Source organism: Pelmatolapia mariae, linkage group LG6 (assembly GCF_036321145.2).
Source record: "Pelmatolapia mariae isolate MD_Pm_ZW linkage group LG6, Pm_UMD_F_2, whole genome shotgun sequence".
Lineage (NCBI taxonomy): Eukaryota > Metazoa > Chordata > Actinopteri > Cichliformes > Cichlidae > Pelmatolapia > Pelmatolapia mariae.
Genome location: NC_086232.1, coordinates 27,977,104 through 27,990,606, shown reverse-complemented (window position 1 = coordinate 27,990,606; position 13,503 = coordinate 27,977,104). Strand labels below are relative to the sequence as shown.

Sequence of the window (13,503 nt, the reverse complement as noted above, 5' to 3'; positions counted from 1 at the left end):
AATGTTTTGGCATTTTGTGTATCAAGCCTTGATTAAAATATTTGAAATGATTTTATTTGATCAGTCCAGTGTGTGTGTGTGTGTGTGTGTGTGTGTATCCATCTATGAAATAAATTTATTTGGTCAAGAGATTTCTTGGCTTAAAATATTTGAGAAAGTGCTATGACCTGCTGTCAGGATGCAGTAGTAACAGAGAGTTGGAGCCAACCCGAGCAAATGGAAAACAATAACAAAGGCATGCCGGTGTCCAAACACTCACAACAAAGGTGAACAGTACACTTATTGTTGGGCACATTTAGATTCTACATTGCTAAAATATATTATTGTAAAATTGTGTGACAGATGGACAAACAGCATCATTAAAAAAACTGGTATAGAAGAGGGCAAAATCAATCCATAAGTCTTCTTAACCACTTTTCTAGTTCAGGGTCAGAGGTGGACTGTGGCCTGTCTCAGGTGTTACAGAGCGAGAGGTGGGGTCCACTCTGGTCAGGTTGTCAGTCTATCACAGAGATTGCAAAAATCCAATACATCAGTATTTGTTTCTGTATAAAACTGTTTAATGCACTCCAGTATTTACATATCAAATCTAGAAAATATGCACAATGTTAAAATAGCAGTGATTTACCCCTCATTCAGTTTTGTGCCATAGCCCTTATTATATACAATCCCAGGCCATTAATAATCAATTTTTAAATAGGACACATATAGTATATAGCTAACATATCACAATGCAGACCGACCAGACGATTTACACAACATACCAATATCACAATCGTTTTTTAAAAATCAACAGCAAACACATGTTAAAATATTAATCTGTATTTAATTACATTATGTTTGTGCCAAGCAGTTACCAGTGTAACATGAGGTTAGAATACAGTACAGTTTAAGACTTACAGCTTGGGGCTGGGGTCGTTTTCTGTCTCGGTTCAATCAATTAACAAATTAAGTTGTGTCAGGAATTAATGAGAGACCATTGATTTCTTTGCCCAGTTGTTCCTGAACTGAGAGGGAAACAACCCCAGCCCAGATGTATTCGAGGTCAGGCATGTGTGTTTGTCTACATTTGGTAATGAGGAAAAAGAAAAAAAAAGATGTATTCAGAATGGCTCGGATGTCTTTACTGCTGTGTATTTATTACATTTCAATAAATAAACTTCTTTTAACTCTTTGCAGATTTTTATTTTCACCTTTGCAAAAACTACTTAAAACGAAAATAACTTTACTCTTCTTGGTGTCAGTAAAACATTTGTTAGAGAAAATATAGCATTCAACTGAAAAAATTAGACCTATTTCACGTCAAAAAAAGCAACACTTGTTACGGGCTGTGCTCTTGCTGCTATTAACAATGTTTTGGCATATTTTTTTTTAAGCAAAAAGCCTGAATGGCACTTCCGCTTCTTTTCTTTCCGCACACACAATGATACATTTGTTGCACTCCTTCCAAACACATGAAAGACACAAGTCTGAGGTTGAAATTGTGCCAAACACAAATTGACTGAACCCTGAACCCACAGTCTCCTTCAAAAGGTAAATTCATAATAACCTCTGAAGGTAAACTGTGCCTACACACTCCTCCGTTTCCTGTGAAACTTGGAGAAGATTGACTATCCTGTTGCCTGTTATATCCTGTCATGCTCATGGGATGCTTGTAATGATGACAAAACAACAGCTTAGACTAAGTTCTGATATACTCTCCTTCATTTAGAGGAGTTTCAGAGACTTCTCCCTTCAGAAAATGGTTGTAGGATTTTACTGCTGTCACCCTACACTACAGGCAATTGTACAGAAATACTTTCATCAGGCTGATGTCTCCATGAATAGGCACCATTGGATCGAGGGAAAAGAGGCAGAGAAGGTCAGGCCATGCAGACAGGTCTGCTTCTGCCTTCTGTCCCACTGGTTGATACTCTTGACACCAACATCCAGCAGACATGGAGACAAAGAACGAGTGGAGATTAGCTTGTATGGTGAGTGTGAGCCAATGTAAGGCTTAACCAGAAAACGTAGCACACATGTCCAAAAAAGTTTAGTGTAACACAGAGGGCTTCTGCATCCCAAGTATCATTGCATTGGAGCACTGGATGTATGAGTAAAGTGGTTGTCAGACAACTCTGACTGCCTCAAGATGAGGCTCGGTTAGTGAAGGCCCGGGTGACTCATCCAGCCGGGCGGTCAGGCGTCTACCAAGGGAGGAATAAAAGGGATACAGTGTCTTCTATGCCTCTAATAAGCAACTCATGGTGGTGGGGGCAGTCGCACATCAAGCAGGCTGTAGGCAAAAATGTTCCAGAAAACAGCACAGAGCACAAACAAGGTGTAGACACAGAAAAATATCCAAAACAGGGACTGCTCCTGGAGCCGCTGCTCATAGTTCTGCAGAACAACCACACCAAGCGTCAGGCCGACCACCACTCCTCCCAGGTGAGCTACAAAGCTGGGATTCGGGCATGGAGGAAACGCCGGAGGGTAGAACCGGAGCCATACTGCTCGACCAAACTCTACACTCACTGTGGACAGAAAGGAGAAAGGAAGACATAATGGCAGCGAGATGTGCGCATGTAGGTGAAAACAGCAGCACTTTATTAAAAATAAACAGTCCTGACTTTGAGGTAGATGAGCTATGATAAAAAAAAAGGATGTCGAGATTTCTTAAAATAAGACATAAAGCAACAGTGAACCTTTGTTATACAAGTTTCAATTGCTCTCATCCTTTCTCCTGTGTATTTGACTTGATCTGCTCCTAACAACCTTCTAGTGGAACTGGGGGTGAAAAATTCGACAGTCCTTGTGCTGCTGCAAAATTACATTCTGAAGTTTTATGCAAAGTTATTATGAGGCTTCAGCTTCAATAGCCAGGATTATGCAAATCAAGTGGATGAGCATGTTACACACTCAAAGTCAATATTAGTGCAAATTTCCCTCTTGGGGTTTCACAGACATATTTTGCTACTGCGTTTATGTGGCAGGATAGTAACAGAAAGAGGGAGGATTTTTGTTTGATTTAAGACTCACTGAAAGCAACTCACCCAGCTATTTGGATGGGGTGTGTCAAAGGTTACGAGCAACAGAGGAAATTTATCAGTGAATCTGGCACGACTACAGTTTTTGATTCACTGCTTTTTTTGTTGTTGTTTTCAGTTTTTGGAGAAAATCACTTTGAACTTGTCAGATCTGGGTTGCCTGGAATCCCATCTAGCCTTGCAATGCAGTTTGCTCACATCACCCCACTGCACTGCATCACAACAATCATAGTGTCTTAGCAGTGAGAAATCCTTCATGTGCTGAAGCTCCAAAGCCAGAAAGCTTATTATTGTAGCATTTGGAATACATAAACACTTTTTTTTTCAAGAACAGGAACATTTGTTTTGACATAATTAATTTCTGGTGCTGAAGTAGTAACACAGCAAAACTTTTCTGTTGAACAAGAAGTGTTAAGAGTGGGAGTGTGGCATATTTATTCAGACTTACTGCAAACCAGAGCCATGGCCATCCGAAATAACTTAAACTGACACTTCATTCCTGACCAATTCTGCAAAGAAGAGAAAGAGAGAGAGAGTGGAGAAATCATAATGAAACACATTTCTGATGATAAAGACAGAACAAACTCTGCTACAAGAGAAAGTCCTCCTCACATACACACGCACAAACAGACATGCATGACTACCTGAAATGACCTTAAATTGTGCCCTTTGTCTGAATTCACGTCAATTTTAAAGGCTCCAGAGACACTCTGACCCCCAATCTGTTCTTGCTGTGTTAGATAATAAGATTTCAATGGAGAGGAGGAACACAAACTCCTCCATACTGACCTCAAGAATGCTGTGAAGGATGTGGCAGGATACATAATGAGAACCCCACTGCACATAATAGAGGTTCACCTTGACTGATATTTGCTACATGTGTCTAATGACCTGCTGAATGGGTTAGACCAAACAGAGTAGGCATAGAAGTCAAAGGACAGCAGAGTGCATTGAGATGGGATGCATTTTATTCACACTCGGTCACGTGAACATGTGCTTCTCTGATCTTTGAAGGAATGGGAGAAAACTGACGGTGAGGAATGTATGGCATCTGTAGATAAAGCGGCACCTGTCGAGGGGCCACTGTAGGCTACTTTGATTATATGACAATGATGTGTAGAGACAGGAACAGTGAGTGATGTGGTAATCACTGATACACATGTGCACACACATAGCATGTGCATGTAAATGGAAAACTTACCATTACTACATTGGCTAAATGTGCAGAGACCAGGGCGTAGACTCCTCCAGACGAACCAACCACCGGAGCCGTCATATCCGTGACAGACACGGCCAGAGACCCTGCAGTGATGATAAGGCCACATGTCAGTGAAATGGCTTTTGGTAAATTTATAAATAAATGATGCCATCATTTTACTGTCTGATTCCCCTTGGATCAAAAGGATAATTCATTGAAGAATTATCATTTCAGTCAATCTTTGTTAAAACCTTTGTTTAAAAAAAAAACAAAAAAAACCGCTGGGGTTTTTCTTTCTTTTTTTAAAGCTACCACTGAAATTTGAAGTAATGATCAAAGCCAAGGGGGTATTTAAAAGTTGAAATTAGACAAGTATCCAAAATAGTGAAATATATAGGATTTCATTCAACCACACCTAAGAACTCCCTGACTTTCCTTAGGATTAATTCAGTTTAACTCTATTTAACAAATCTATCAATTATATACTTTCTGTTGAAAAAAAAAATGCTTTGAATCTCAGCATTTAGGCAGGCAGTCACAAAAACTACTTAAATCTCAAAAAAAATGTTTTTCTTTTTTTTGCCACTTCAGAGGAAAGACAAACTTAACCAAACCACTGACTGTATCAGCGGCAACCTCTGGGGTCAGTGTGAAAGCACAAAAAACTGCAATTGCCCAAAAGGCCACTTGAGGACGGCTTCAAAAGCAACTCAGTCAGACCCCCACAGACTCCTCTGTAAAGTTCACAGCAAAAAGAAACACGTCTACAGTCTAAATGTTTTGGTCTCTGTAGCCTCTGTTCTTTTCCCTTGAGAAAACTGTACGAGAGGCTTTTTTTTTTTTTCACAAATTTTTTCATATCTATAAATCCTCCCTTTAAAAACTATTTTAAAGTTGCCACTTTGAATCATAGGTGTGTGCATGCTGTTGCTTCTTGTGGCGGAGGTGTGGTCCCTGGCTCAGCTGCAAGGGAGGAGTGGTACAGTGAGCTCAATGGGGCGGTGCTGGGAAGGCAGGTGAGAACACAGCTGGTGGCGTTTGGACTGATGATGGTCTTTTTTCCCCTTTTAGACGAGAGAACTGGTTGTTGGAAAAGCTGAGACCAGCGCTGACCAGACTGTGGGTTGTTGCACAAAGAACCCTGAATAAATGTGACATCTGGGAGCATAAACAGTGTCTGTGTGGAGTGCATTCTACACTTTTTAGCATCTGGTTAGGTATAACAATCTAATGCCAGCAACTGCACTGACCAGCTCAGCAACACCAAAAGGCCTGAAAAGTTGATGATTGCAAAATTGTTTCTTTCTAGAGAGATTGTCAAAGTCTACAATCAAAACACTTTCATGAGTGTAAATAACTGGTACTTATAGCCTCTTTCTACTCAATTTGAGCACTCAAAGCACTTTCTACTGCAAGTCTCATTCAGTCACTCACAAACATTCATACAGTGTTTTAACCTCTCTATGCCTAAGCGTCTTATCTAACAGTGCACACGCTGAGGGCAGCTCTTGCCCAAGGATGCTTTGACATAAGAGAAGCCAGGGATTGGTCTACTAATCTTCTGAGTGGTAAACAACCACTACCAATGTACTGTAACGGCAGAACATATTGCAAACCACTGGTTACACTCAAGAGCAGGAAGATCATGTTAGACTTTCTAAAAGAGACCTGCACAGTTCTGGAAAAAAAATCTTTGGACAGATGATAGCTTAGCTGGTGGTGGAAGCGGAACAGCTCATGATCCAAAACATACCAGACATCATTTGTTAAACATGGTGGAGGCAATGTTATGGTATGGGCATGTATACCTGCCAGTGGAACCAGCTAACTATCGTTAATGATGTGACTGCTGATAGAAGCAGGAAGATGGATTCTAATGAGTAGAAAACTGAAATTAGAAACTCTGACAAAGACAAACAAGTGAGGGTGGCTGCAGGAAAGGCTTGGGATAAGATCTCAAGGAAGGAAACACAGCATTTGGTGATGTCCATGGGCTCTAGACTTCAGGTCATTGATTATAAAGTATTAAAATAAATCTTTATATTTGAAATTATGTTAGTTTTGTCAAATTACTCAAAATTACAAAAATGATGTCATCTTAGAAATGGACCAAACTGTACATATGCTGCAAACTTTCTATAATATGACAGAATGCTACATGGTACAAGACTTTCTTTATTTTTGTGTCACATATTTCAGTCTTGAGTTTTAATTTATTCAGGAGGAAATACTCTGACAATATGTCTAATTTAAACTGCTTTCACACAAGCTGTCACCATTCGTGTACGGAATGTCTATTGTGAATGGCATAAAGGCAGCTTTGCTATTAGCTATTTAATGTGGGTGTATTATATACAGACCTCCGTGAACTGAGGCTTACTCATACCGTAACAGCACACGCTATAATTTAATGTAAGACAAAAGCAACTCAAGTATATTGGGCAGGAGCAAGGAGCTGCTCTCTTTTGTGCAACTGGTGGCAATTCATTGCATACACAAAAGATCCAATCACGCATAGCAAAGTTTAAACATGCAGACATTCAGAAGGTGAGACACATTTGTTTTCACAGCACTCACTTTACAAGAGATGGAATAAAAGGAAACAAAAAAGACAAAAGGCAGACATGTTTATCTGGGCTATTCAAATGTCCAAACACTTACAGTATCTGTTATCATCCCTTTCCTCTCACTCATTTTATTTCTTCATTTACACTTTGCTTCTCTTTTCCTTTCCTTCACTTTTTGGCACTGAATGTTTACTGTATTGATGCAAAGTACATAACACACAACTGCCCACACTATGAAAGAAAGCACAAGGAGATGCAGATAAATATTCTCACATTCACTCTATGTTCTTCCACTCTTGTTCTCAAAGTACGAATATGGATGCATATTACATATTTCTCCTTTAAGCAATACACAGTAAAACGTGCATCATATACTCAAACGCAGAGAAAATCTAATAGGGTTATTCTCCACTGTTTCTTTTCACCATTTTGATTTTGATACTGATGCTTTATTAACTTTCTATATATGAAGATTAGATTTTTTTATGTCTGGTACTGGTACCAATAAATTCAAATTAAATTTTTAAAATAGAATGGAAACTCTTGAACTGGATATTTTCTATAATTCTGCACCTTTGGCCAATCCCATAATGTTTAAATTAATGTTAAAACCCAGTTAAATCAATGCTCAGTTTTACTGCCTAAAGCTATTTCTCCTTCATGTACAGAATTTATTACACCATACTTTATCATTCATACATGCCCTATTCCAAAAATGTTGTAAAATGTGAATAAAAATTTTAAAAAATAAAAGGAGCATCTTAGAGAAGCAGATGTTCACCAGTTTGTTGAACAACTTTAGACTGATGCCCCTCAACATGAAATTGTAAAGATTTTGAATATCTCATCATCTACAGTACATAATATCATCAAAAATCTGGAGAAATCTCTGTCCACAATGGACAAGGCCAAACATTGGTATTTGATGGCAAAAGCATGGGGCAATGCATGAAAAACATGCAATATTCTGTCACTGAAATCACTGCATGGACTCAAGAATTACTTCCAGTAATTTCCACAAACGTTACACTATCCACAAATGCAGGTTCAAGCTCTCACATGCAAAAAAGAAGCCATATGTAACATGATCCAGAAAAGTCACCGTCCTGTTTGGGCTAAAGGTCATTAAAAATGCATTGAAGCACAGTAGAAACCAACAAAAATGTGATATTCTTTTTAGAAAACATGGATGCCATCGTTCAGACTAAAGAGGAGATGGACCAGCTTGTTATCACCGCTCTGTTCAGAAGCCTATATCTCTGATTTTATAGGAGAACATTAGTGCCTATGAAATTGGCAGTTTGCACATCTGGAAATTCATCTTTTTCAGAGAAGATCTTGCATATTTTAGCAATGTAATACTAAACCACATATGACATCTAATACAACAGCATGGTATTGTATTAGAAGAGTCTGGCTACTGGCCTGCCTGCAGTCCATCACATATACCACACTTGGTACATCATGAAATGAAAAACACAGTGACGATGACCCACTATTTAGCAGCTAGAATCCTTTATAAGACAAGAATGGGATTCTAATGAAAAATGAACTACCATAATCTGCCACTCAAACATATCTAATCCTTTACTCTTAAACACCCAAACAAACAAAAAAGAACAAACAAAAAAAAGAACAATTAAAAAACAAGATATTCAGATTCCTACCCGAACAGATCTCTCTTTCTCTTTCTCTCTCTCTCACGCACACGGACAGGGACACACACACACACACACACACACACACACACACACACACACACACACACACACACACACACACACACACACACACACACACACACACACACACACACACACACACACAAAGAGCAACTCCATCTTCTAGTTCCTGTGTTTTGGAAGTGTGTCTCTGCAGGGTGACCTCCATCTCTGTAATTACCTTGGTTTGATAACATTATTTTAGCAGTGTGCTTCTGTGTGCACATAATCTCACACGCACAAACACACACACAGACAAGGACACGGTCTCTCATAGTCATTCAGCAGGCCCCAGGAGGCCTGTAGGTTTTACAGTTGAAAGTGGCAGCTCATTTTTCTTGGCTCTTCTTCCAAACTGCAGCGAAACAGCCAGGCACATGAGGAGAAATAATAACGCACATCAGTGCTCATAATGAGAAAAATCAACAGCTTGGCTGCATGTTGAGCCAACTGAATATACCGAGCCTTTACAGTAGTGTTTTATGTGTGTGCCCTTTGTAAGTGACCCCCATGTGCCCATAGTCAAGTCTTTGACTTTGTGTAGCTGCTTTATTGTCTGTGTGTCTGTTTTGTCTCGTCTGAGCCTTAGTTATCATTGTCCACTGCTGCACCTGTCTTATATCCTTTGCTCTGAAAAGCCACTTCTTGTCTGTTTTCCATAAGAGGGGCTATGAATGTTTCCATTAAAGTGTCAGAGTGTGTGTGAGCCCTAGAGGGTCAGACACCCTTTTCTGAGTCATTACTTGACCTCTGAACTATGCCTTAACCTCTGTATGTGCCAGCTGAGCCCTTTTCTGTTTGATGCAATATTTCCTCACATAGTAACCTAATAGTGTCATTATGCAGCAACAGAGTAGCTGTTTGTCCCCTAATATATAAGGATTAAGCTAAAATGTTTAAATGCCCTCAAATCAAACAAAACATGTAGGGAATTCAAAGTTTTTTGTTAAAATTCATTATATTTGCCTCCCCAGAACCCAGACCTCAACATTTATGGAAGCAGTGTGGGATCATTTTGACAGAGATGATCCCATGACAGAACAGAGAAGAAACAAAGATGTAGAGCTATCACGTGTTCTTCAAAAAATCTGGAGAACTGTTCCTCCAGAGTACTTAAAGAAACTTGCAAGAAAGCTTTTCTAAGAGAGGCCAGACTACGTGGAAGAATTCAATTCAGTTCAATTCAGTTCAGTGCAAATTACAACAACAGTTGCCTCACGATGCTTTATATACAATATAACCGAGAAAACAAAGAAAACCTCAACAATCCAACGACCCACTATGAGCAAGCACTAAATAAATAAAGGTGGTCTTACCAAATATTGATTTACAAGCTTGTTAAAATTGTGTACTCTGTTGTTCTGAAGAGAATTGGTCGTAGAGTTGTGATACAAACAAAACCAAAAATAGAAAAACTGAAAGCACTTTTGTATACACATGTATGTCTATATTGAATTGAATTGAAACAGACTCAGTGTCACGGTGCTGGGTCGTTGACCCAGCGTTTTGTGTTGTATGATTATTTTCCTCTGTTCTGGTTGTTCTGATTTTGGTGTTCTGTGTCCTCCCCTTGTGTCCCGTTCGTGTTCTAGATTTCCTGTTTTATTCTGAAGGTCTCCGTCTGTTGTCATTGTGTTCAGCTTGTGTCCTCCTGTTATCGTGTGTATTAGGATCAGCTGTTCTCCCACCTGTATGTCATTACCCGGTCTCCTTGTTTGTGTGTGTATATATAGTGGGTGTTAGTCTGTGCCTGTTGTCGGCTCGTCTGCGTTCCTCTGCGTTAATCTGCGTTTCTCTGTGTCTCTCTGCCCCACAGCCCTTTTTGTATGCTCTCAGGTTGTTATTTAGTTTTCCCAGTTTAGGTTCCCGTTAGTATTCCTCGTGCTTTGTCTGTTTCTGCCACTGCCACTTGTAAATAAACATCACTAGTATCATCAGTCGGCTGCCTGCATTTTGGGTCCTCCTTTCATTACTCAACATGACTGCTGCCCCAGCCGTGACACTCAGAAAGTTTATTGTCATTGTAGCAATGAAACATTAAACAATGCAAAAGAAGAATAGAAATTAGAATAAAAATACTCAATTATTCCTTCACTTCAAATGAAAATATCATGAGAGAAAAAAATTACTTGCTCAGTGGCTGTGGCTATTGTGCCTTTGATTAACTCCTCATATCTAAACCCGTCAATTATTATTCCTAATGGGTTATGCATGAGGCGCTGTATTGCAGGCCATAACTCACTAGAGTCTCTTCAGAGTAAAATCCACCTTAAGTCTCAAACGCTGATTCATGTCAATTTTTATTGTACCGTTTAAAAAAAAAATAAAAATTGAGGTCCAGAGCTTGGTGACCTCAAGATGTTTATGGCCATGTGTCCCTGTGCACAAGTTCAAATTGTGCCCCTCCAATGACCTCGACTGTTTGAAAGACAAAAAACAATCTAAAGCTGGCTTTATATTTGATTTATTACACTGATAAAAGCATCTAGTGTAAAGAATAAAAAGCTCACAGTAATTCTTTTAAAGATCTTTTACACATATGTTTGAAATCATATACAAATACTCCACAAACAGGTTCATTCATGTTAAAAAACTACAGACACCTCTGAGTAGGATCAACAACAGTGCAAATAAAAGTAAGTAAGTGAGAAAAGATAGTAAGGAAACACTTCTGGCATTCATGCCACAAGTTTTATACACAATAAGTCAATTTACTGTAAAAGATTAATATAATTTAGGCTAAAAGGGGCAAAAACTAAACATTAAACCTCAGTGAAAACTACCTTTTTTTTTAATTTAGTTTACTGTTTACTATTAGAAAGTTTCTATTAAAGATAATCATAAATCTACAGTCTACACAATACATGTGCTGTATATGTGATACATACACAAACATCCGGTTCTTTTTAAATATGGCAGATTTTGGTTTGAGTCTTTCTGCTGCCCAATTTTACCTGCTGAGCTCAGTCAGACACAAGAAATGCAAACATGGCAGCCGGCACAACCAGACTGCAACTCCCCTCTTCCTCTTGGTGGTCGATATCTAATTAACAGCAGACATTTGTGTGTGTGTGTCTGTGTGCATATGTAAGTGTGAGTGATTTATGTGCTCCTTCCTCATTTCACTGTGAGGTTAATGCTACAGGCCGCCGCAGCTGGTATCCCCAGGGGTGTTTGTCAGTGACCCTTGTGCGTGCACGCACAGACACACACTCTCTTACACACAATGGGGGCTCGCAGACGTGTAGAGAGAAATGTTCATGAATATTAAACATATCACACAATCTTCTTTTTTTTTCAGTCTATCAGTAAAAACCCTCATTTCCCGCCACGAGGCATCATGTTTCTAAGTCTCGTCTCAAAAAGTAGCCCAATATTTCCACTCCAGTTGTTTTGCTAAAAATGACACCCCAGGGTACCAAAAAAAATGGGGGGAAAAAAACAGGAAAACAGCACTGGGGTTGATCACTGTGCTGGAGATCACAGATTCAGTGAAGAAAAACAGTGCTTATGAGCTCACACACATACACATGCTTTGTCTCAGCTGAACGGGCCTGAACACTCAAATTGCACCAGTGCTTGAGGTTGATAGGGGAGTAGGAAGGGAGCAGTGACATTTTGTTCAAAGCTGTGTCTGCTTTTGCTTTCTCATTTGTAGTTCCTCTCCTAATTCTCACCCAGCTCTGCTTCACATCCATTTCTGCATTTCTCATATCCTGGCTCTCCTCTTCAGACTCTGTGTTATTAGCATTTAAGAATTCATCACGTTTCTCTTTCTTCATCCCCCCCGATTTCATTATTACTGTGTGTGTTTCTCTGATTGAGCTTTATTTGAGATGATTCTCTTTGCTCTGCCCTTTACTGAATGAATATGGAGGACGCGGGGGCTTAAATAGGGGCTCTGAGAACCCCCTACATCCCACCATGTCTGGTAGGAGGACAGAAACAGAAGGCCATCTGTCCTGAACATGCCACACACATATGCACAATTCTCTCCCTGACCAGTATCCACCAGCACACGATGAAATCTGATAGGTGATTAAATGCATAAAACAAGCAGATGGAACAACGACGGAGCTGAAAGGGAAAACCCCGCCATGTCTGTTTGTGTTTTCGTCCCTGGGTAGCAGAGAGACAGTGAAGCCACACACCTACCTGCTAACACACCACACACATAGACCAATCCAATTCTCAGGGCACCGTGGACCATTTCTAGAGGGACGCCCACCAGCAGCTGCATGGCCATGTTCAGGCTCAGGTGTTCAATCCTGTAACATGAAAAATATATATCCCTGCACTTAATACAGTAGCAATATAAAAAGGTCATTGCAGAAATTTGAGTGGCACATGAGCTATTGAGGTCACACTGTGAGGCCTCAAAGTTTTACCATTTGTGTTTTCATTGTTTTGCAACAGGATTTTGAAGACCACAGCTTTGTCCTTCTTTTTAAATCAAACAAGGACCATGTTTTACAAAATGAACCTTATGTTACATTAAATAAAACTTAAAACAAGCATTTGAGGAAATTAAAGTCATGAGGGAGGTGTTCTCTCATTAGAAAGTACAGCTTTTATACATTTCTACATCAATTTCAGATGTGGATGCTACATTCGCCCTCTATACGGCCTATACATTCAGAGCAGGATACAACAAATGGAGCTCAGACTCCCCAGTTTATAGTGTAGTGTAATTTATTTGGGAAAAAATTAATGTGTCATTCCAGAATCATTCTTCCCTAGAAACAGCCCCTTGTCATTTTGACAAGTTTCTTGAATCTAAACTGGAAGCTGGTTCCACAGAAGAGGGGCCTGAAAACTGATATGTGCATTGAATAGGGATGGGTACCGGTATCCGGTGCCATAATGGCACCGGCTCTGACATAAACGGTAGTAACCAGACCGAAAAGCAGCGCACATTTCGGTGCTTTATTTCGGTGCTTTTTTTCCCCTGAGATGTCACACACTTTGGATTCTAGCCAATCATTTTACCT

General features: G+C 39.6%; 1 protein-coding gene across 2 annotated transcripts in view; it reads right to left on the bottom strand.

Annotated features, from left to right (window-relative positions):
• Positions 1-363: 363 nt before the first annotated feature.
• rhbdl3 (rhomboid, veinlet-like 3 (Drosophila)) overlaps positions 364-13,503 on the bottom strand; it is a 70,804-nt gene continuing 57,664 nt past the window's right edge. For both annotated transcript variants that reach the window (XM_063476493.1, XM_063476494.1), the window contains 4 exons: positions 12,668-12,780; positions 4,228-4,328; positions 3,475-3,535; positions 364-2,513 (listed from right to left, as the gene is read on the bottom strand). In XM_063476493.1, the coding sequence (XP_063332563.1) occupies positions 2,242-2,513; positions 3,475-3,535; positions 4,228-4,328; positions 12,668-12,780 (547 nt within the window). In that variant the 3' untranslated portion in view covers positions 364-2,241. The remainder of the gene's footprint in view (positions 2,514-3,474; positions 3,536-4,227; positions 4,329-12,667; positions 12,781-13,503) is intronic.